The 26,211-nt window shown below is 38.8% G+C and overlaps 1 protein-coding gene across 1 annotated transcript in view; it reads right to left on the reverse strand.

The window, feature by feature from the left end:
- Positions 1–3,876: 3,876 nt before the first annotated feature.
- Positions 3,877–26,211, reverse strand: part of LOC139744484 (uncharacterized) — a 40,249-nt gene continuing 17,914 nt past the window's right edge. Inside the window, exons 6-14 of the mRNA XM_071654917.1 lie at positions 25,264–25,687; positions 24,195–24,433; positions 19,463–19,618; positions 18,592–18,701; positions 7,679–7,944; positions 7,136–7,205; positions 6,309–6,425; positions 5,368–5,580; positions 3,877–4,474 (exon numbers count right to left, since the gene is read on the reverse strand). Of these exons, the coding sequence (XP_071511018.1) occupies positions 4,237–4,474; positions 5,368–5,580; positions 6,309–6,425; positions 7,136–7,205; positions 7,679–7,944; positions 18,592–18,701; positions 19,463–19,618; positions 24,195–24,433; positions 25,264–25,687 (1,833 nt within the window). The 3' untranslated portion in view covers positions 3,877–4,236. The remainder of the gene's footprint in view (positions 4,475–5,367; positions 5,581–6,308; positions 6,426–7,135; positions 7,206–7,678; positions 7,945–18,591; positions 18,702–19,462; positions 19,619–24,194; positions 24,434–25,263; positions 25,688–26,211) is intronic.

Raw genomic sequence — 26,211 nt, forward strand, 5'->3', positions numbered from 1 at the left:
TCTCCCTCCCCACCCCTCTCTCTCTCTCTCTCTCCCTCTCTCCCCCTCTCTCTCCCTCTCTCTCCCTCTCTCTTTCTTCATCACACATCTATCTCTCCATCCCATGGGAAATGAAGAAACAAAAAGGACGAAATCGATGTTAACATTCTTTCCTCTCAGTTTTCATGTTCAATCGATCATTACGGGGAAACGACATTTTCCTTTATTGTCCGCTTCGCATTGTTTTGTGCAACTTAGAGAAGCATAACAGCAAATTTACGTTATCATTACCACATTTTTTTTTCACTTAGGCTGGCTATGATGCAGTGTGAGTTTCGACTTGGGTTTTTCAGTTTAGTTTGGATTTGAAATATGTTGTTGTTGATTAGTTTGCTTTGTTTACTGTCACTGTGTTGCATTATTTTCTGATGCCGTTATTTTGCGTTCATATTCTCTTACTTTCTCCTTGAGCTTTGGCGTTCATGGTGCTATTCGTAAATTAGTGAGAGGAGTCAATTCTATTTTCCCCTTCTGAATCTGACAAGAACATTCGCATTGTGTCCAAGGCCAAATATGACACTCCGCCATAGCCGAAACAACGACAGGTTGTTCAGTTCAATGACCGCAATCAATACTTGCACACTTGAACATTATCTTATTCTTTTTGAATATGAAGGCTAAATATTGACCGTTACTGGAATACGACAATGGGTAATACGATGCGTCCTTGTACAATATTGTATTCTCCAAAGACCGACAGAGAGACACACACACAAACACACACAGACGCTCGCTCACACACGCACACACGCGCATACCCTTGACGGCGGTCTTGTTTCTTGAGACGGCGTAAGATTTAACTTCAATACAACTGATATCCATTGGTATTAAAATCACATTTACTATTTGGAGGGACGAAACCTGAACAGGAACGTGGGAACAAAAGCGATGATGTTACACACGCTCAGCAAGGAGAAATAATCAGGTCTGTACAATTAGTCATTCCGGTGGACTCTTTCGCGTTGACACCAACAGGCAATTAGGCGTGGGGCTTATTACGATATATCTTCAGAAAAAAAAGAAAAAGAAAAGACACGATAACCTCTGAGCGAGCTCTGCCATTTTATGTGAATGGAATGTATGCTTGTCATCACATGCATTAAGAGATTTCATGGATGCGGTTCAATCATTTATAATCTATTAGAGCACCGTTATTGCAAGATATGTTCACGAATGCTGTTGTGCACAGGAGAGCAGTATTCTTGCAGTCACACGATTAACATGATTGAAACAGGCATGATGCTTATACAACCCCCCCCCCAAAAAAAAAGAATATAAAAAAATAGAATATATATATATATATATATATATATATATATAAAGATTGAACCAAAAAGAATCTATTCTAATTTAAAAAAAAAAAAACCCTAACAGAGGTAAGAAATCGGAAGTGTGCAATGTGTAATTAAGCTCAGTGCGAAATACTCTTCGCATATGAAAAAGGCTTACCGTCTCTTACAATGACTCCATCTAGAAAATAATAATTGCAGGGGCGGATCAAGGAATTCCGTAAAGAGGGGGCGTGTTTACAAAATTAAAGGGGGGCGCACGCACCCCTCCCCCCATTTTTTTCTTTTTGTTTCTTTTGTTTCAACAAAAAATAAAGGGGGGGGGGGCGTGCGCCGGTTGCGGTCCTCCCTGGATCCGCCCCTGAATTGTAATTGCTCCAGTCCTCGGTGCTAATAACAACCTGACACCTGATATATGAACTGAGTGGATTAATTACATGTATTTTCATCGAAGCTTACTGATTGCGTGTACTATGTCAACACTCGTTATTCTTTTTCAGTGTAAACTCAGGAATAATTGAAATAAATCAAGAGATAACAATAGGTAACAACCAAGCAAATTCAGAGAAAATAAGTGATTATATCAAATAATAATCTATTCGGCAAACGCAGGAGTAAGTCAAGCAAATCGATGGAATAATAATTAATTATTTGATTGATAAAAGCACAAATGAATGAATAAGAAGTGAATAAATAAATACACAGTATTTGGAAATAGATAAAATACGTGATCTAACAATAATATTCCAGAAAATTCACAAAACTCGAGAGCTATATAGGAGCTGCATGAACACCCTTGGTTTTGGAACTACTCGATTTAATAGATATTCACAGCTTGCATTGGGTATATATTTGGCACATTTTTACATATTTGATCATCAAGAAAAGTGTTGATTACTACGTTACCACTCTCTTGTACTTGTGTAGCAAATTAATCAGAAGGACCTTTGCAGACATGTACATTTTAGAAAAAGATATACAGTGTATTGGTGTCCATCTTATCTCATAGTATAAACAAAATAAATTACGCAGAAATAGTTCACACAAAATATACATTCTTGTATATAATAATTTTGAAAGCAAAGCAAATGAAATTATATAATTTTTATAATAAAAACAGAAAGATAATTATAGATGTAGATATAGAAGGGCTCGACACTAACTTTCTTTTCCTCTTGAGGCCCGTTCGACCACTAAAATCTTGAAATGTGATATTTTGGTGGCCCGAAACAGAAACAAATGCAATGATCCATTTTGAGTCTCAGTTGCCCAAACAAACCATAAAGAGATTTTTTTAATGGTGGCCAGACATAAATTGTTAAGTGGTCCGGGCCACCGTCCACCACTTATGTTGAGCCCTGGATATAGATTTATTTCCTTGGCATGAGAGCAAACAACACCAATATCTCATGTAATTGAGTCATCCCTCGAATCGATAACGCAGTAAGTTTGTTCAAGTTCGGGCGATTCACGTCGAACTGCAGAGAGCTGCTTGTGAACCATGTCGAAGAGTTTGAACAACATTTCTAGTATGCGAATCGTAGTAATGTGACAACAAGCATGAGAGAGATCGGATTAACCGGCTCTATAAATTCTGTAAGTCCCCGGATATCCTCTCAGCAGAAACCCCGATGTTTCCGGTCTCAGGTGGTTAATTCTTTGGACGAATGAAGATGCAAGCTTTAAGGCGGAATAACGCCTGTTCCCTTTGGCTGTATCTAGTATTGTGCATGCGTGAACACCATTCGCGGTAAGGCAAGGTATTTCACATATGTGACATTGGGTGTGGTGATCAATCAACGCTAAGAGAAAGATTTGCATCTTCGGGGAAGCTGGTTTCTCGAATAAATACACAAATATTATTTACATAAATCAGTATAAAAATCGAAACCGTTCCCAAAGAGTCCAACATCACACTTGCGTCACTTTCAACACTCCTTATATAGATTTTGGTTGAATAATGCTCCGTGCTTTATTTTCAAGATCGTTTCGAAACAGTCTCTCGGGAAAGGATGAGGAATATTCCCAAGAGTCATTTTGCTTTCAGGAACCGAAGTCCATTGAATCAAGAATTCAGTGCTCCTTCATATACTGTCTACAGATGGGAAATACATATCACGGGGCACGAAGAGTGACATGAAATGAAAGAACAAAGTTTCATCTTTCTGCCCTGAGCAATTTGCTACAAGCCATTCTCCACGTTCGAACTTCTCCACATTGTGGCTAAGCATTATTGTCAGCACCATCTTCCCGGGATCCAGTTAAGTACAAAGAGAAGCAAGCAAACTAATCAAACGGCATTCTCATTCGACTCGATAACACCGACATAAAGAGCGACATAATCCAAATAAAATGAATACCGTAAAGGTATTCATGAAGCAAATACTTTGCCATCTCTTTTGCGCTGCTAAACACATCTCATTATATTTGCAATCAAACAGCTGTTCACTTTTGATGATGATTTTTTTTACTCATTACAAAACCAGCAGCATTAATACGTATCTCATCAATAAACTGAGAACAGTGTTCATTCAGATTGATCCTCATTGCAAGGAAAGACGATATATATGTCTCCGCATACGAAGAAGAAGAAAAGGGTCCACCAACAGGCCAACACCCTGGTTGAACAGTGTCGACGCTTGTGTACGAACAGGATGGTGAAAATCCCTAGTATTACACGTCGATTGTTCCATCATCCGGTTCACATCGATACTTCCTATCCCATAATGGCACATGCTCACAACATAGCGTTAGGCATCTCAAATGCCCCTAACCACCTTCACTTTACGAGAACGCAGATAGACTTTTTTTAGGATCCAGAACACCGTTCGCTATCATTCATAACGTTCGGCCGTTGAGCCTTCTGAGTACCATGACGGGACTACATTGTGAGTCTGCGGGATTATTCTCATCCCGAAAGGGTCCTGTTACAGGTGGACTCTGAGGAAAACTCTCGGTGCAGTTTTCCCGTGGGGTTCCACGTGTTCCCACTGGCAGTCGTCGACCGCAAGCAAGATTCCCGAACACTTGTACTGCGACTGCAACGCAGATTGTCCAACTCCGAGCTCTTGGCCGTTCCGCGCCGCTGGGGGCGCAGTTTGAGTGACGGACAGCACTGTCTTTTCCACGCCCTGCGCAGCTCCGGACTATCAGTAGAATCATGAAAAAAGGAAGAAACAGGAACAAACAGTGGAAGAGAAGGGAAAACAGCATGAAGACATGTAACAGAAGAAAAAAGTTTGCATATTCATTTGTTTGTTCGTACAAATTCTCTGAAACTGTAGCGTGAACTGATAAAACAAACAGATTTTCTTTTTTCGAAGACTTCAAGGCACTGGTATGTGAACAATGGTGTATTTTAACTATCACAAATTTTGATATTGTTGCGCGGTTAAATTAATGTGCTTATTCAAGTCAAATTTAAACCCGTGTAGATTGCAATTTAGCACTGAACCCATAATAAAGACATCCTTAAAATAATCATCTTACATTCTTTGTAGATCGGTCTTGTAGTCCTAGTAGGACCTATACCAGTTTTAACATAAGACTTATATTACCACTACAAGACGCAGTGCATGGTGAACGTGGAGGTACAAACATTAATACGATGTCTGATTGGACGCAAGCCCGTTAGATTATCACAGAAACTGCATTACTGTAGTATATCGCATAGTTTTCTCTAATAATTTTTACCATTCACTCAGACATTTTATATGGCAGATGAAGATTCTAGAATTGCATGTTCTTCATATTCTTGGTTATAAAGTTTGGATTCCTCAAGCAACAACACTTTAGATGACTAAAATTGTTGTTGCTCTTTCAATTTGCAAAATTTCTTTCCGATTATGCACACCAGTAATTAATCTAACATCAATGAACATGTTCCATTTATTTTTTCTAAAAAATAAGATAATCAGTGAAAGATAGGTTTACAAATTTAGTGATAACGAACTTCTGACGCCCCCCCCCCCCCCTCCTTTTCTACCTGCACTTGATGGGCTAAAACATGGTTTCAATTGAGAAGCAAGTAAAGTCTTACCGAAAAATGCAGAAGAGCAAGAAGATGCAGACGCCCTGCAGCGAGTTACAGATGCAGAAGAGCCAGGCGAAAACAGCCGCAAGTTTGCCGATGGCAAAGAAGCCGAAGAGCCAGGTGAGCCCCATGAGGAGACCGATGGCCAGGGCTTGCTGCAGCCTCGTGGCGAGGTCGTGTAGCTTCCCCTTCTCCATCTTGATCACTCGGATTTTCGCTCTGACGGGACGACAGCAGAAACAATAAATATAGATATTGCGAAAATCATTTTTCTGAATGCATATTTACAGTGTCCCTTTTCTATAAATAACATCTATTATACTTATCATTTACTCATCAATCTATATGTATCCATATAGTACGTATTTGAATGGTATTGACATGATCACGGAACTATTGGTTCCATGGTATGATATGCAGACAGTTGATAGACAGATATAGATAGATAGATCTAGATAGATAGATAGATAGATAGAAAGATAGAAAGATAGATAGATAGATAGATATATATATTATATAGATAGATAGATAGATAGATAGAAAGATAGATATATAGATAGATAGATAGATAGATAGATAGATATATAGATAGATCTAGATAGATAGACAGATAGAAAGATAGAAAGATAGATAGATAGATAGATAGATAGATAGATAGATAGATAGATAGACAGATAGATAGATAGATAGATAGATAGATAGATAGACTCGAGAACTGTGCTAAACTATTTTCCTTGTGTCATGTGTGTCACAGCTGCAACCGAACTATTAGGAAACAATCGCCGGCTCCATTTTAATAAGGATTTTATTGCGAGCCTTCTCTGTCGCTTTTTCGTATTTAAAAAATTCACGTTTGGCATAAATTATCATGTTCTGATATATGTATTGTATTTTCTATATTCACTGATGTCAATTATATGAAGTACTGTTTTCTAACGACACCATACCTCGAGCATATGAGGGTCCTCATAACAATCACGTAGCAGACGACGTTGGCAAGCAGTACAACCGCAAGTGGAAGGAGGAGTGTGTAGATGAAATGCGGACCGCGAGACAAGAAGCAGCTTATGTGGGAAAAGAAATCACGTTCTAACATTTAGGCGTGTCATGATTCAAACCAGACGACAACGAACCAATTAATGGTAAGAACACTCATAGATCAAACACGCCATACACATTAAACATCATAATTACAATCATTAGCAATAAAATGACATTATAAAATATATTATTATCTGGAATAGTACACAAGCAAGTTTCCTTTGATGATTCACATCCCACCGATATTACACTTTCTGTCAATATTGAAAAATATTGCATATTGAATGATAGTACTGATATAAGACATGTGCAGTACTTTCATTTCTTAACTTTTTTTTTCCAATAGTGTTTGTCATAGTTGTGTGTTTCGTATCTCGCTCTTATAGAGTTGAGTAATTCGTTCGTTCGTATTCATTCTGCTTCTCAAATCAAATCAAAATAAATGACATGGGTGTGACATATCTAAACAAAACATAACCAAATGACAAAGGATCAATATGAAAGTGCAGTTTATACTACATGCATAACAAAATAATTGTAAAACATTTACTGCATACAGCATACAACTGCATACAGAAAGGAAGCAGGAGACCGTCAGCATAAGCATAGCTTAACTGGGCTGATGGCCTCGTTATAATGTAAGAACATGTTTGATATAAAGTGTAGAGTTAAGTGACTCCTTGCAAAACACCTGAAGAAATAAAAAATCAGAGAAACTTGATATTCAACTTACAAGCTCCCCTCTCTGTACTTCTCAGGACCACGATGGAAAACTCCCAACATCACAAACCCAATTGGGATACCTATGAATTAATAAAAGAGACATGACGAGAACAGTGAAACTTTCTACGATATTTTTGTAACAGTGTTCTAAAAATTAAGCAGGTATTGTTCTCACATTTCCCTGTAATTTCTGTTGTACAATGTTTGGAACTGCTAATACTCATTCGTATTGCATAGTTACAGCGATAAACAAAACTAAATTTTCCATTGTAGCTTTAATTGGCAACTCTGAAGTTGCACATCACCGTCCTTCCCAGAATATCTTGCTGATTATCAAACTCTAATGTGATGCATGTCAATGCACTTTGTTGACTGTGATTGGGTATCGAAACCAAGAAAGGACATCTTAACAATGTGTTTTCAACCCTTAATAGACTGTTATAAGACTAGTACTGGGACTTTACCTTTACCTTCCTAGAATTAGAAAGAAAAAGATAATGGCAGTTATAAGCAGACAACAGGGTTTCACACCACAAACACTAAAGTGTCTTACCCCAAGCGACGGCGCACGCGATCGGAATGAACCGTCTTGTCGCGGGCACGTCCAGCACACGAACCAGGAGAATGTAGAGATTTGCGCCCTCTACGCCCATCCACAGCACAGACGCCAGGGTGAAGTAGTGGAGGAGGGCGGCGACCACCGTGCACCCCGTGCTCGAGTGCGTCTGGTCGATCCCGACGATGAACACGACGTAGAGACATAGGAGGGAGATACACCACTGGATCATGATGAGACGTGGCGTCTGACCCATCTGCTTCCTGTTGTTAGCGTAGAAAATCAGACCATTCTTCAAAATTGACTGTCTTACCATTTTACTAGTTAAATTGAGGTATCACCTCTCCGTTCACAACAATTTGGTAACGAACTTTCCGATTCTCACGCAGGTACGGGATGAATTTATCTCCCAGTAATCAAGTTTGCATTATTATTTGTTATAAAATGGGTTCAAGAATGTAGCCAATTGGAAGCGCTGAAATGAGTCACGTGTGCGTGCATTAATTTCTCACTAACATGCACGACCTGACGTCACAATGTTTACACTAGCAATGCGCACTCAATCAGTTGTTACAAGTGCGTCGCGCGCTACTATACGCGCTGTCAATCCTGTAAACAACTTCTAGTTCGGGCTGCCGGCCGGCCTTTCTTGTGCATAACATGTGGCGTACGTATACTCTTATACGTACAATACTTATATGTGCGGGATTTCCGAGTGCGACGTGCGTAGATGTTTGGGACGAACATCTTCGGACATCTTGACTTTTTGACTTGAGCGAGTGCTACATGTAGCTGACTGGTATTGACCCACAAAGGTACGTGAAAAATGCTGTTAGTTTTCGACCCATTTTATAAAACAAATGATGCACAGGATTATTTCGTGCACTCGGCTTCGCCTCGTGCATGTTTCACAATTGTAAATACCCTCGAGTGCGCTACATCTCCACTAACGCACTCTATCCTGTGCATCATTTGTATATCACTATACAAGACAAGCTTTGGGTAATTTTCTCTTAGTCAGGAACATGAATGAAAGCTTGCCTCAAGTTCACTAACCGATGAAATTAATCAATATTGATGATGTATGTGTGACTGTTCACCAGTTGGGTGCGCCATACATTCCTTTACCCTATATTTTATGAAGAATCACAACATTTACTGAAGCGGCAGGTTAAGGCATGCCAGATCTGTCTCAATCGCCCTTTGAAGCAGAAGCACTTTACTAACTGTCTCAATGAAATTCTTTCCTTGCATTTACACCAAGCCAGCTTGTATTTTCCCTATAAGCAGCAAGTCTCCCTCCAGAACATTCGAGCTAAGTTCTCAATATACACAGCCTCAGCCAAGAGGTCTATGACTCGCTATAGGATAGATATCGCGGATTTTACAACATAGACATGACTTCCTTTACATGCATAAAATCGAATCGAAAGTCCTGCACAGAGTGCAGTCATAATGTAGGTCGTAGATATAGGGTCATTTAATAATGATAGGTATACTTGTGGCAGAATCTTGACCTAGTATCGACGTAACGATGTATGTGGTTCGAACAATGGACCTACTCCATCACTTTTAGCCATCCAATAAATGAACGGTTTAATGTTGATTGTGGGAAATTTCCAACGACAGACTTGCTGAATTAAAGTGACAAAAGGGAAACGCTGAATTATAGGACAGCCATCCAAATGTTCTTACTCCATACATGAACCTCTCTCGATTTCTCTGTGGTAAGTCGTTTTACCGTGAACTGCAGATCATTAAAAAAAGCACATCTGATCCTTAGAGGTCGCGCATGTGTCTCTACTAGAACACCCAGATTAAATGTTTGATCCTGTTGTCAATGGCTGATTATGAACAACTTCCTTTATTGCTATATGCACTAGAATAAGTTTCAACGTGTGGCAGATTCGTTCCCTTTTTGCCCACAAAATGAAGCAAAGCAGTCTCCTCGGCAACGCTCACAAGTTTTAAGAGGAAGCCCGGCAAATGAAATTACCTGGAATTAACTGGTAAATTAATCATGAGCAAGTTAAACGTCTTTAAGACGCGAAGACATGCCCATATTTACTATCTCTCCAGCCACCCCGCCCAAGTCCCTTTTAATGTTTACCGTCACGTCGAGTATACCCCTTTTTTTCTTTTTCCACACTTCTGCAGTGGAATACCCAACAAGTCTCTTTGTATAAGTCAGTTTGCAGTTAAGCTCACGGGTACACTGGTACGAATGACCTTTCTATTTCCTCAGTCGGTCATAGGGGCACTTCACTCGTTTTCAGAGCGACAAATTTTATGCATAAGATTTATAAAACACTACATGGGATCCATCAATCCTGTTCAAATAAAGAATGAACTTGCGTAGACCAGATGACCAGAATGATTCGTCAATTAACATTTGGGAAAGCATCCATTTCATTATTTTGCATTGAATGTATCAGCAATTTCTTTCTTTTGCTCTTGCCAAATGCCGCTTTTGCTGTCAGGTGGATATGCTGGCAAGCAGCATTTATAAGGAATACACGAATATTCATTAAATCACAGATGCTTGTCCTGGTGAATTTAAAAACCAGCATGCCTGTTGGTACGAATTACTTTCTTCTGCTCATGCGCAAAGTGGAACTGCAAATCGGTTTATTACCATTGAGGTGTGAGTGGTATATTCTCTCATACTTTTCTGATGTAACCTACCTCTCACATTCCTTGTTACCATTATAGGTAAAAAGAGTGTTTGTCAACATTAAGCCTGTTTGTTCATATATTTCGAGGCATGAAAAAAAAGCGCATCCGCACATCTCATATACGTGTATGGATCGAGACATTTTGACATTGTGATGCAAATGTCCTACTGCTGATAAATTTTCTTTCTTGACCCCGAAATAAACTACCACCCATGGTACAACAAAACGAGTGTTTTCAGAATAACATGAAAAAAAAAATCATTAACCTTAAGTGCGATTACACGCGAGTCACTTGATCTTCTTTTCATAAACCAATATTCCTGGCAAAGTTACTAGCATATGACACACCTGCAATCACATAAATAATAGTCCAAGAGCATTAGGCCGAAAAAAGGCGTAAACCTGGACATTTGGGGGAACAAGCTGATTTTTTCAGGATCGGTCCAGAAAAATGTTTAGAATAACATACTAAAAGTCCTCATAAATCCTCTTTGAGTGTTTTCCGCAATCCAAAATGGCGTCCAAAATGGCCGCCATTTCCAGAAATTCTTATAACTTTTCAACCAGAGAACCAGAGTACAAAATTTAAATGTCTAAATATATGTTTTTAAGCATGAAGAACTCAATAAAATACATATTAAGAGTTGTTGAAGCACGCAAGTACCGTAATCCAAGATGGCGTCCAAAATGGCCGCCATATTTTGAGATTCTTATAACTTTCCAGCCAGGTAACCCAAAATGCAAAATTTAAATGTCTAAATATATGTTTTGAAGGATGAAGAACTCAATAAAATACATATTAAGAGTTGTTGAAGCACGCAAGTACCGTAATCCAAGATGGCGTCCAAAATGGCCGCCATATTTTGAGATTCTTATAACTTTCCAGCCAGGTAACCCAAAATGCAAAATTTAAATGTCTAAATATATGTTTTGAAGGATGAAGAACTCAATAAAATACATATTAAGAGTTGTTGAAGCACGCAAGTACCGTAATCCAAGATGGCGTCCAAAATGGCCGCCATTTCCAGATTTTTTTTCTCCTAATTTTGCAAGTAGATTTCAACTGTACACACTTGGAATGCCGAAATATACGTTTTGAGTCACATGGAACCAAATATAATACTTATTCGGAGATTTTGAAACACAATTTTAGCACTTAAGCACATTAAGAAATCCATAGTACTAGATTTTTGTTTCTATCAAAAGGTGTAAGTAGAATAAAGAATAAAGACTAGTACATCCAAGGCAATGAGCTAGTAGAGAATGTGTGTGTGTGTGTGGGGGGGGGGGTTCCTTTCGACTGGAGGGAGTTTTGCATTTCTATGATCATTAACCGGCCTAGTGCACCTTTGGTGTTATATTGATTGTCCATCCTAAAAGAGTAGATAATTCATAGTCTCAGTATCCCCATCCCCTCCAACACGAGGGAGCTTTTACACGTACATACTCGTGGGTTCGAATCCTGCTCGAGTATGTACGCCCATGATTTTTTTATCATGGCTACTACTAAACACTGATCAATTCAGTGCTTATTTACGTCGATGTAGTGCAATTTGTCAATCAGTTGCAATGAAAACATCTCGACGGAAGAATTTCATGAATTTGAATAGCAAAGCAGTACCCGCTGCATGCTGTAAGGATCGCGATTAGAACCAACACTTGCTGTCGCGCAAAAGCTCGGTGGTCTAGTGGAGATGACGCCTGTCCGGTGATCAGGAGGTCGTAGGTTCGAATCCTGCTCGAGTATGTACGCCCATGATTTTTTATCATGGCTACCACTAAACACTGATCAATTCAGTGCTTATTTACGTCGATGTAGTGCAATTTGTCAATCAGTTGCAATGAAAACATCTCGACGGAAGAATTTCATGAATTTGAATAGCAAAGCAGTACCCGCTGCATGCTGTAAGGATCGCGATTAGAACCAACACTTGCTGTCGCGCAAAAGCTCGGTGGTCTAGTGGAGATGACGCCTGTCCGGTGATCAGGAGGTCGTAGGTTCGAATCCTGCTCGAGTATGTACGCCCATGATTTTTTATCATGGCTACCACTAAACACTGATCAATTCAGTGCTTATTTACGTCGATATAGGGCAATTTGTCAATCAGTTGCAATGAAAACATCTCGACGGAAGAATTTCATGAATTTGAATAACAAAGCAGTACCCGCTGCATGCTATAAGGATTAGAACCAACACTTGCTGTCGGGCGTAGGCTCGGTAGTCTAGTGGAGATGACGCCTGTCCGGTGATCAGGAGGTCGTAGGTTCGAATCCTGCTCGAGTATGTACGCCCATGATTTTTTATCATGGCTACCACTAAACACTGATCAATTCAGTGCTTATTTACGTCGATGTAGGGCAATTTGTCAATCAGTTGCAGTGTACAAAGTATATGGAAAGGGGCCGAGAGAGGGACGTTTTGCATTTTTATGATTGCAATTCAATGACAAAGTGCATAACATACTTCAGGATAAATATTTGGAAAATAATGATTGTCCAGGCCACCCCTTTCCCCAAGGGGAGGGGTGGGGGAGGGGGTGCATCCAAGCGAACCTATACCCGTGTTGTGCACGTTTAAGGGAAAGATTCCACTGGACCGTCTGAGTTGTTGAATCTCGAACATTATGTTGAATATCTTTGTCTCTTGATAAACAAACGGCGGCCATTTTGGGTAACATTTGGTTTTCGCGAAGAACTAACGTGATTTTATTTGTACTTATGTTCTTCATGATCACTGAATAAGTATTTTGTTGGGCTCCTTATGTCTCAAAATATATATTTATACATTTAAGTGCGCATCGCGGTTACCTAGTTGCAGGGTTATGAGAAAAACAGGAAATGGCAGCCATTTTGGACACCATTTTGGATTTCTTAAAGTGCTTAAGTGCTTTAATTGTGTTTCAAAATCTCCGAATAAGTATTATATTTGGTTCCCTGTGACACAAAACGTATATTTCGGCATTCCAAGTGTGTACAATTGAAATCTACTTGCAATATTATGCGAAAAAAAAATCTGAAATGGCGGCCATTTTGGACGCCATCTTGGATTACAGTACTTGCGTGCTTCAACAAAAATCTTAATATGTATTTTATTGAGTTCTTCATCCTTCAAAACATATATTCAGACATTTAAATTTTGTATTTGGGTTACCTGGCTGAAAAGTTATGAGAATTTCAAAACATGGCGGCCATTTTGGACGCCATCTTGGATTACGATACTTGCGTGCATCAACATATCTTGATATGTGTTTTATTGAGTTTTTCATGCTTAAAAACATATATCTAGACATTTAAATTTCGTATTTGGGTTCTCCGGTTGAAAAGTTATAAGAATTTCTGGAAATGGCGGCCATTTTGGACGCCATCTTGGATTGCGGAAAACGCTCAAAGAGGATTTATTAGGACTTTTAGTATGTTATTCTAAACACTTTTCTGGACCTATCCTGAAAAAAAAAAATCAGCTTGTTACCAAAAATGTCCAGGTTAAAACTAATGCTCTTGGACTAATATACAAACACACGATCGTACTACACAAGTTTGCACACATTTATTGGTTTACATGACGCCACCGTCGCGTTGTAATACGCATGTCAATGAGCCAGGATAACAACGTGTTCACGGAAATAAAAAGCTCATCAAATGGTGGGGGGGGGGGGGCGGAGGGATCTACAAGAAAGAGGAAATACAACCACCCGTTTTGTCCTCTTGTGTTTTTTTCACCAATCCAGTCACTTTCTGCGAGTAAATTTATCCCTGCAATGACCTTCAATAACAGTTGCCCCCAAATTAGTTAGCACTGTCGCCTACACGGGGCGTAACGTTGGGATGCAATTTGGTTGTTTTTTCGTAAATTATATAGAGGATAAGTACATGACATGAAACGCGCACAAGGTGACAAGTACATAACGACCCTGAGGCGAATATTGGCACCTTTATTTATATTACGAATAGCGTGCAGCACACATTTTGTGATAACGCAACGGAAAGAAAATTATGTCAAATTTTTCCTAAAGCCAGTACCTTGTACCTTTTTAATGTTTCGATACTTATCTTTAACGCTCTTGTTTAACCTTGTGTATCAAAATCTTGCTTCTTTTTTTTTAGAGTCATCTTCGGGAATAGACTCCTCAATTTTTGATGGGAATATCTGCTCGAACAAGATTTAATTCATTTTCAAAATATTTCAAACCATGTACAATATACCTGAAAAAGTATTTTTCTTTTTGGTCTGCGAGTAACATGTGATCCGTGATATTTTACTTCTCAAACCCAAATTTGCTTCGATAGCTTTAGAATATAGTCATGATCTAAAACAGTATTGTCATTTTTAGGTGATCCGAGTATCCTCTCGGATCACCTTCTGTATCTGTACTGATTCTTTGTTTTCCTTCTTCTTCTTCTTCTTTATTTCTGGACAAAATTTGTGTATCGGTTAGCTCAGAAAGTCCTCTTCCTATCAATGCCAAAATTATACCATATATGTATCATGTCCCAAAGACGACGGGTCAAGTAAAATCGTAGTGATCAGTCGACCGTGACGTCACTATGACGTCATTATATGAAAACACATTTTCAATCATATCTCATTAATGGAATGGAATATTTCAATGAAATTTACGTCACATATATTTCAAGTCAAGCGCATTCTACTCATATTCTCAAAATTCATATTTATCTCAAAACGCGCGCGTACGCGCGCGTTGAAATATTTGTATGCTCAAATCCAGCTCAAATTTTTTTTGCACACGTTTCAGACCATTTGGAGCATTTTTTGAAAAATTGAAAAAATTGGACGGACGCGTACGCGCGCGCACATATACGCACGCACAGCTAATATGAAATAGAAATTTTCAATTTTTTCACACGGATCGGATGTCCGAAATTTCAAGGAATATTTCTACCAAGTTTCAAGTCGATCCGACTCAATATGACGTCATACGGGCCCGTCAAATTCAAAATTCCGCGCGTGCGTCAATGGGGATACACAGTGCAACTATGCCAAAAAACCGCCAATTTTAAATCGGATTTTACTCGTCAGGATGGACGGTGACCCCCCATTTTCTTTACATATTCTGAAAGGTGATGAGTTGTACATGTCATTTCATGGGCTGGCTATGCTGATAAAATGATTAAAAGATATCAAATTTCTTAATAAAGTAAAAAAAGTAAATTTTCAAAATGACTTTGCCAATTTTCACCCAAATTTCAATATATTGTAGCTTATGAAATGTTCTTTCATAAATGTAATTAAACAATTTTGATTTGATGACGACATCACCTCAAAAAAATGGATTGAAGGTAACCTTGTCAAATTTGACCAGTTTACGTGTAATCTCTATGGGAGTGCAATTTTTATGGAAATGAAAATTGACATGACTATTTTTATCGAGCACTAGCTCACTTATGCTTCGGTGAATTTCTCTAAGATTTTAATATGTTGTAGCTGAGATGTAGGGCTATCGTAATGTGCCCTTCGTTTTTTCATACGTTGTCGGGATCACGTAAAAAAACTTGGTTGAAATTAAAGTTTATCTTCGATGTATTGAAATATTTCTTTCTTTTTGCAACTTTCTTTGCAATAACTCAAGAAAAACAGCCCCTATCACCTTCATATTTTGCACATGTTTAGTTCATGTCACGAAAATTATTTCATAAAATCACAACTACTTGATCAGACGCCATCTTGGGTATGTAAATTAGGGTCAAAGGTCATAGATGTTTCATCCTGTATCTTGGTGAATACATGTCCTATCTTTCCCATATTTTGCACACGTAAAGACCATGTTACAGGGATCATTTCATAAAATAACCACTTTTTGCTCAGATGCCATCTTGTCTGTGCAAAGTGGGGTCAAAGGTCATATGTACTTCTTTTTCTATCTTTGCTATGACGTGTTATCTCTATGGGAGGGAATTTTTTAGATGTGAAAATTGACATGACTCTCTTTATCGAGCACTATCTTACTTATGCTTCGGTGAATTTCTCTCAGATTTTGATATGTTGTAGCTGAGACTTTGCAGTATCAGGACTCGAATCATAGATTAAAAAAAAAGATCGGATCACCTTAATTTGTCAGTGATGACAAATTACAATCTCTAGTTGTGTTCTTGTGTTTTTGAGGGGGATTATACTTTATATCCCTGAGTCAAATTCATGGTCGTTACACCAAATAAAATACCGTATGCATGCTGAATGCAATGTGATTTTTTTTCACCCAGACACACACACACTCATACAGACACACACCCACACACATACACACGCAAAAAAAAACCCACACACAGACACACCTATTCAAAACTGGCAATATCCAGACTCATCTTGTCTGTTGCGGTCTAATTCAATATCCCTTGGAATGCAATGTACCTGAACATGTAATGTCGTGAGACACTATGCGAAATTCCCATTGACTTCGGAAGCGACATTCCAGCTCCACGGCGCGTTCACACAACAAGAAACGATATGTAATTGTCATACCATGTGTGGGCAACACGCAGCCATCCTACGGCGGTTGATCCAAGTTCATTGTCCCAAACGATCGCTACCGAACCTTCTGAACTCACCAATATACCCACCAGAACAGATGTGGGACCCATCGCAATAACAATGTTTTGGGGGTTAGTATCTGTCTGGCCCCCGGGAATTCGCAACTGAAACGGTATTCAGGTTTGGATAGTCACCGACGTTGCTATAGCAACAAGTGATCAACGAATGTTTCCTTCTTAACGTGACAGACGCTCAGAAATTTCGTTCCTGTAAATAATCGCTACCTCTCTCACACGATATATAATGGAACAGTTGGGAAAGTCGATTGCGGAATCATGTTACTCTTCTCTCGTAGCTCCATGGTAGAATGCAATAGCATAGAGATGCACTTTTCGCCATCCCGTACCACAACTACAAGCAAAGTATGATCGCGATCAAAATATGCAAATTTGCGCCATTCTCGTCCCAAATGCTGTGACCACGTGACGCATCACACCTGCTCGCCACTGAAAGGTGCATCCCTGACGCAATCAATGTCAAAGCTCGTATTTCATACTCAAATATGTTATTGTTTTCTTTTAATGAATGGCATTATTCCGCCATGTACTGTGTCACTTGCAGTCAATGTCCCTTTTTTTTCTCTGAGTGGAACCTCGACAAGAGTTTTCACATAGAAAAAAAAACAAAAACAAAAATCAAAAACAAATGAAACATATATATATATGAAGAGTTTGTCTGCGAAAACACCGATAAGTACATTTTTGAAGATTTTGAAGTACGGTCTCTGTCATAAAGTACAAAATAATACCTTTTAAATGATATATTGGTCACTACATAATTATAAAGGTACATTTTTGAAGTTATGGCCAAAAGAAGCACAACTTTTCTTATTATTCTCTTTGTTTTTCTTGACCTTTAATCGCAAATATCTCCATTTGGCAAATATGGACTTATCGGTTTTTGCGAACAAACTCTTCATATATATAGATAGATATATAATATAATATAATATACATGTATATATGTATATTCCATATATATATGTATATATATATATTATAATATTATATATATATATATTATAATATTATATATATATATATATATTATAATATTATATATATATATATATATATATATATATATATATACATAAAGAGACAGACACACATACACAAAAACAAACAAACAGCAAACTGATCATGGGGTAAGGCAATCGCATGTGCTTCATTTCTTTTCCCACGACTGTATACAAGGTGGTTTCGCTTTTTGCAAGCCATGTGATGGTATGTCCGTTTCCTGAAAAACCACAAAAGGTTTTGTGAAACACACATTCTGTCAAAGTTTGCTGAGCACTGGAAAATCCTTCACACTTTACTAAATTGTTCGGAAATTCTGTCTGCACCCATCTGCAGATTGAAACTCTCCAGTTGTTATGTCATAAAAATACAACGATACTATGAAAAAAAGACAAAGAAAGAACAAGACTTGATTCCATCCGAAAGCAGGGAAATTGCCTCTCTTTCACTCAGACGTCAATTGATTTATAAAAAGTGAAATTAGTGAAATCCTTTATCAACTTCATTATAGTCACTACACTATTTATGATATCACCAATTGTTGTAGAATTCACATCGTTAAAGGGCAGCGCATGGAATTAACGTGATCTGTATGCACGTAATAGTGGGGGAAAACTTCCCCTTTAACATTAAACTGAACTTGGTAAAAAGTCTCACGATGTGGCTTACCCAAACATGACGTAGGTCACGATGGTAGCTATCAGCCCCAGCGCTGAAACCACACAACCGACCTGGCTAACGATGTCAAGCGCGTACGGATGACAGCCGTAGCTGGGTGCCTAGAACGGAGAGGTCAGAATGACAAAATTGATCAGCGGTTCAGAGGAAAAATGAGAAAACAAACACGTTATTGAGGAAAACTTTAGGCAGAAATGTTTTCGTTGCAGGATATAAATTCATCGGTACACAGAAAGGAGGATTGCAGGAAAGGGGCAAACAGAGAAAATAAGTTACAACACTTCAGAGAAATGACAGTTCAATATTTCACTTGTATAGTGGAAAGGACCAGTCCGTGTCTCGTAATAATGATATTCCTGGTCTGCTTACAGTAATCAGAAACTTTGTTTTGCCAAAAATGCTGTGATATCTTTTTCCTCTCAGTTGGAAGACAACTGAATGAAAAATAAAGTGTCTTTGCTCGGAAAATAAAGTTACAATAATGTGGTATGTTCCGATTTGAAATCGAACAATCTTATAGAGATACAACTGTATCATGAACGATTATTGTTGTTTGTAGCCTGCCTGCTTTGTTTGGAGATTATGTTTGTCGAGACAACTTCTGAGATAAGTCTACTACTGAAAATTTTCCTGATATAGAATGCGTGTTTGATTTCTGTTCTTGAGTGTTGGTTAATACCAGAGCATTACAAACTATGAATTGTATACAGATAAAAATAATTTTGGCAATACCATGTAAGCCTACTTACTTCGAGAAAACAAAACAGACGATGCCAAACGTGTGCATTGCAAAGCAATGGCTTGATATCGGTGAAACAGCAACGAAAAGGAAAAACAAAGAAACAGGCAAACGATTGGTTACCATGAGAACAGCAAAGTTGGTAAGATGATCACAGCTGCAGACGGCCTGGTCTTCGGACTCGTCCACCAGATCGCAGCCGAGTGTCGACCAGTCACCGAGACCGTTGTTGAGGTCGAAGTCCCAGTACGTGCAGGTCGGTGTGTACGTCGGGTCGTTCTGATGTCGTTGAATGTGGAAGCAGAGCGAGATGCACATCAACATCGACGAAGATGACGATAAGGATATTGAGGGACAGTCGAGACAAGAAAAGATTGACAGATTAGAACGACGTGATTAACCAACAGTATATAGTAACTTGCAGGTAATTGGCTGTAAATTATATCCTTGAAGTGGCCTTTATCAAAGAATGCAATCATTTCGTGAATACGACAATAGAGTATCGAAGTGATGATGCACCAGTCTTTGTTATGATTGTTGTTATTGTTCATTTAAAGAAAGAAAGAAGAGAGAGAGAGAATTGTATCTTGGGTTTGAACCATGGTGAGAGCTTGGTTAGCAACAATAGTGTGCAGATATTCGGGTCAGGGCGTGAGGTTATTTAGAACCAGTTTTCATGGCGATGAATGGCTATTGCATTACATTTTGGTTCTCCATTATACGTCAATTTCAAGGATATTTTTTTTCCCTTTCGCACACTGCTACTCAGCCGAGCTTTATTGAATGGTTGTGTCTGTTGTTGTTTTTTTCAACCAAAGTAAAGTACTTGTTCCTCCATTCTTGCTTTCGATATGCCTTTGTTACTAATATGATATCTTTGACCACACATTGCACGGAAAGAAACCAATACAGTTATCTGGTATATATTATGAAAAAGGTAATTGTATTGCCCACTTTCACATTACAGCAACAGAAAAGACGAAGAATTTTAAAGAGTTACCAGCGAAGTGTCCTATCATGGGAAGAACAAATTATTCTTTGATAATGGCGTCGTGGATTGAATTTCACATCAAGTATTTTTCATACGAAACTAACCCCCTTTTCAGACTGGAGAGTTCTTGTATTTTGATATGTACGACATACTTTATTTTATACATGGGACGCTTTTATGGTCTGGTCATAGCATTCATGCGTCGTATATTATAATGAATATGCGTCTGAAACGCTGTTAACAAGGCAAGGGAAGTGAACGCGTGAGAGAGTAGCGTCCCAACGCCAACTCCTTTGTTACAAGTGACTATACTAATCAAACCCAAGGGGGTGTTGCAAGAAAGTTGCAATCAACGACAACTTGCAATTAAATATTGCAAGCTCCGTTCTTGCAACGGAAACTTGCGATTGATTGCAAAAGTTGCGTTGATCTATCTATTGCAAAGTTTGCAATAGATATTTGCGATTGATTGTAACTCGATTTGCTTGCAGCGCCCCATCAAATATCTCTGAATACACAATTCTGATTGGCCGATACCTGACTTTACGTTTGATTTTATGACTTCAGTATGGCTTCTTTTTTCATGCAACAGGGCTCAGGAAAGGTGCGACGCTCTTTTCAAGTTGGCAAAATTGGCTGGTCCAGCTATCAGCTCAATGTTTATTAGAGTTGACCCATTACGGGAATCTATTCTAAAAACCAAACACCACTTTTGCATCTATCTTCTTCGATAACATAAAGTCACGATTTGTTTCTGTAAACGCTACGTTAACATTTGTCATTTTGAGTTTTTGCCTGAAAATAATATTCTAATTGTACTTTAAAGAATACTACCGTATCGAGTGATTCTACTGTTCCATTTATGAATCAATATGGACGAAAGAAACACTTCTCGAGATCGAAAACAAGATCATCTTTCATGATATGAGATGAAGATTCAAATCTCATAATCTTAAAAAGGTGATCTCGCATCTGTATACTACTGTTTCCGTGCGTGAAACGCTTGCACTCAAGAACGGAGGTTGCCTCTCCAAGCATATTGAACAGTTGGACAAGTGCACGGCTGGATATCCGATGCTTTGGTTTCCATAATAGATGAGCTGATAGAAACTCGAACTATCGGTTTACATCGTCACGGTTTTCATAAAGTTTATACTGTACTCAGATCGGTAAGAGAGAACCAGCTGTGTCTGTATAACAGCTGATACAGAAAGCGTGCAGACTCCCCCTTATCTTGTTACACCTTTGCTGCCAAAACACATCTGCTCTCTCCTCCGCCGCCAGAAGGCAAGGTAGTTTTTTTGCGTGTTTCGTCTGCGGACTACATTACCGTCCTCCATGTGATTCAGAAACCCACTCCATTCACGCGATAGTCTTCGAATAAAGTTTTGAGTGCAAGTGGAGTGACTCACAATGCATTGTACTCCTCGTAGAGGATGATTTATTTGAAAGATGAGCAGGGATATCAGCACGGAACATAAGGAGCGAAATCTCTTGACCCGCACACGCGACTGCAATAAATTCTTGATAGCAATGATATCTCATGCTCTCGAATCAGTTCTAAACGAAATCAGATCCACTCACATGTTCACGGTAGCCCTACTTCCGTGTGACTTTGACCTCCATTAGTTTAACCCATCTTTCTTTATTTTTATTTTTTTGTTCTTTTTTGTTTCCGGGAATCGGCCGATTATTCTACTTTCTGCAAACATTTATATCTTACTTCGCTCTTACAAAATGTCAGTCAGAAGAGCGTATATGGTTTGGAATAAATAACACAGACATCATCGCAGGGATCTTCCAAATAAAATGTCCCATCAATTGTCCATGGGCAATACGAATGAAGAATGCATGATGAATAAATGGATTCCACAACGACAACTGCGCATTTATGGATATTTTCGTTCATATAGCCCTGTTCGGACAACTGTTTAAAGCATAAAGATTGACCGAGGAAGTAAGGACGCAAATGGGAATGTGTTGTATTCTCCCCAAATGGTGGTTTTGTTTTGTTTTTTTCTCGAAAAACAAAATATAGCAAAAAACAAAGCGACGGAAAGACATACAAATTGAAGTTGTGATTAAACAGTTTATAAAGCAGTACCTTAATTTACAATGTCTAACGTCATCATCACGACCGCATCATTTAAAACTTTATCTAATCAAGAGGATGAATTTCATACTACACGAGAAAAAAAAGTAAGAGATTTGCTTTCAAAAGCAAAGCTTTACTAGTATGATGGCCTCGAAACAACTTCGATTAAATCAAGAAAAGCAAATAACTGATTGTGATATCCTTTACTTTGTATAATGAAATCTATGCACTGTATTCAATTTTTGAAATACATTTATACGTTTTTGTTGGAAATGAAAAATAAATGAATGAATGAATGAAAAAGTTGTATGTGTGTGCCTGATGTGTGTGTGTTTGCGTGTGATTGCGTGCACAGTTTATGCTACTACATCTGTGTGAATCTTGATTGAACTAAGGGCCGAGAGAGAAGCCACCACAACGAGGAAAAATAAAAGCATTAATCAACATTTGGCGCTATCAAAGATTTGTACGAAGAATAAATTTAGCGCCAAAACATTTTAGCAGATTACACACAAATTCTTAGCAATTAACATGGCATGCACATGAGGTTTTACGTCGCATACATTCGGTCTTCATGGTGGAATGGCGAATTTCATAAACAGGCATTAATAATAATGGAAAATGGGTTTCAGGTTGATACCATAGTTTCGTCGAAGCGACTTGGAAAAGCAATTAGTTTACCAGCAGCCTTTCTTCGAATTTTCCATCCATGCATGTCCAGTTTCATTTCGCTGCACCCCAATTATCCAAGCATGTCAATCAACTTCTTTTTGCTCGCCCCATCACACGTCTATGCCTCCTGCATTCATCATGTAATCATATAACTGACTCAAATCATGGTCGTTGTTGTTCTTTTCCTTCCTTACGTGCAAGACGAAGCAAAATTGAAATATGATTTCACCAAGATCATAGGAATTTGGTGATGTGGGTGCCAGAATCTCTGTGCGAACAGTATATAGATATTTCAGGGTCTTTTGAAAGATAACGTTCGAAATATGCAAACCCCAAATCAGTGTACATAACACACAAACAAACCATATTATTCACAACGGGAGTCTCAATCATGTCAATTGCAATATACGTCTAAATGATACAAATCTGAAAGTTGGAGTGTTATCAGCATCCATTGCGTCGTTCGACTTCAACAGATTCATTTTCATAATACATGTACGTCAGTTTACATGTGCCCGCCAAATGTGCTCACTTTTGTTTCGCTGCAGCCACACGTGGGCCTTTATGGGCGTATATAGATCACGGCATGATTTATGACCGCCATATAAACTCTATGCGCAATTACCGCAGCGAAGTGGTATCAGTTTGCTGGGTTCTTTTTAATTACCATGGCTATTGCGTTTTGAAGTGATACATTACTCTCATTATCCTACGCATATGGATGTACCCACACCAGAAATATCCTAGTATATACCCTTACCCCACTCTTCTAATTGACAGGGAAGAGCATTGAATCTGAATGTTGTAGGAAAGTATAACACACTATACGTGATATCAATTTTTAAAGTCACATTCTAGTGCAAGTATACCCGTTCAAATCGGAATTATGGTTATTCTCCACATCGTCATTACAGGCTTAGATGCCAAACCCCGTTCTTCAAACTATCAAAGCTCGTATTATCATATCAGATGTAGATACTCTATCTCGTATATGTCAGATATGCTTGAGAGGTTAAGCTTTCATCATAAAAATACGAACCCGGACTGTCAATACTACCTAATTCTGAGAAAGACTTTTAGAAAAATAAAGTATATACCTTGTGAATCTTGAAAGTCATATTGATCGGTGTCTCAAGGTCGGTGATCTCCTCCTCTCCTCGCCTGACGCTCACCGAGAGAACCTTGCTCTTGATTCGACAATCTCCGCCGCCGCCTCCGCTGTCACCGCCGGAGGGGTTGCCATGGGAACTGGTGGAGGTGGATGGGGCGGAGGCGAAGAGCGAGTCGTTTCGGAAGACGATCAGATCGATGCGCAGGCCGCTGTTTGGTCCGTCGACTGGGAAATGAAGCAAGGATGAAGCGCTTAACTCATTATCGATGATCTTCATTGTTAGTTGGACAGACGGCAAGATTTTGCAAGGCGAAGGTCATGTTTGTGTTTTAGCAATGTAGGCTGGATACGAAATTGGTTGTGTTGAAAATCACAGGATTGGAGCCAGCGGGAATGGAGCCAGCGCTCAGGTTATCATTCCCTAGATTGAGTCTGAAAGTTATACAGACTTCCGAAGATAATCAGTTCGTATAATATCATTTGCAATTACGTTAGTCGAATGTCTGATTATTGCCAAAGACAGCGTGCCTAACATTACAAATCAAAGTGACTTTGTGACTTATGATGTCTACATATCAGAGCATTCCGTTCAAGAAGGGCAGAAAATGACTAAATGGTTTCAGGGAAGGAGCTTCAAGAGTCCAAAAGCAACCCTCGGAACTCGAGGGATTACTTCTCCCACCCAAAAAAAGAAGAAAATAAATAAATAAAAAAATAAATAAATAAAATCTAGTCTCAGCTCTAAGATTTAGACTTGCCACTAGATCTCAAATGTTAGTTTGGTTTTTAAGTACACTTTGGTGGGAACTGAGGGATGACAGAAAAAAATATAGACAGGGTTACAATACAATAATGACTGTTTCATAATGTGACTGCTAGATATCACAGTGAGGACATGCATGAATACAAATACTCTTATAAAGCGACCCCCAAAAAGAGAGAGAAATAAGTTTGATTTGCAGAAAAAAGAATAGATAGTGATCACACTTTGTTCCAGTCACTTAAACAGGTCAGATAGTGCAGAAAACGGTGAAAAACGTCGGAATATGAATTACTGGAAGTTAGCAAGGTTCCCGTCTCCAGCTCCACGGCCACTTCGGTATCTTGGAGTCCATCAACAACGGAATCGTCGACCGTTTCGAAAACAAGCTCACGGGCGTTCCCGCTTTCATTGAGCTTGTCGAGCTCGTCCCTGACCCTGACCCTCATGACATTTCTGTTGTGTCCAGCGACGGCGGGATCGTTGGTTTGAGGGACGATGTTGAACAAAGCCACGGCGATATTTTCCCTCGATGTCGAGAAATTCGACGTCGTATTCTTGGATAATTTGACATTTGAAATGAGGCGCTCGACACTCTTGACAAGGCTCGCGGGAGGAACACCTTCTCCCGAGATCGACTCTCCGCCATCGCCCTTGATGTCAGTAGTCGAATCGATACCAATGATGTTGTCGATGACGTCTACGACATTGGTGGCAACCTGTCAAATCAGGAGATCAGATAATATCATTTATCGACATGTCAACGACGCCCTCAACCTCTGTTTCATTCAGCTCACAATTGCATTCGACCTAGAAATATAAAACGCCCAATTTTTACTGTAGTGTGATGAAGAAAAAGGCTAGTTGATCAAAACGTCTGATTACGTTATTTCGGACCTGCCGCAAATTTATAGCTCTTAAAACTGTCGTTTCAAAAACAAAAAAAAGAAGAAAAACAAGGTCAAATACAGTCTGGAATCTAGTATGTATACCTAATCAATGAGAGTACAGGATGATTCGATTTATCATTGTTATCAATACAATTATTATTCGACTGTTAATGATACTGGGCCCTTTGAGGATAGACGTACAAAACGAGCTAGAAGGAAGTGGTATTTCAATTTCAATGTATGTGTCAGCAAGGCAAAAGAATTGAAAATTAATGTATTTTTTTTCTTTCTCCAGTCATGATAGGTGCCTCTTCTCACAGGTAGTACATGTAGCATTAATGACTTGATTCATG

The sequence above is a fragment of the Diadema antillarum genome, unplaced genomic scaffold, assembly GCF_040938485.1.
Source record: "Diadema antillarum isolate AM-2024a unplaced genomic scaffold, OU_Dant_1.0 seq00001184_RagTag, whole genome shotgun sequence".
NCBI classification, from domain to species: Eukaryota; Metazoa; Echinodermata; class Echinoidea; order Diadematoida; family Diadematidae; genus Diadema; species Diadema antillarum.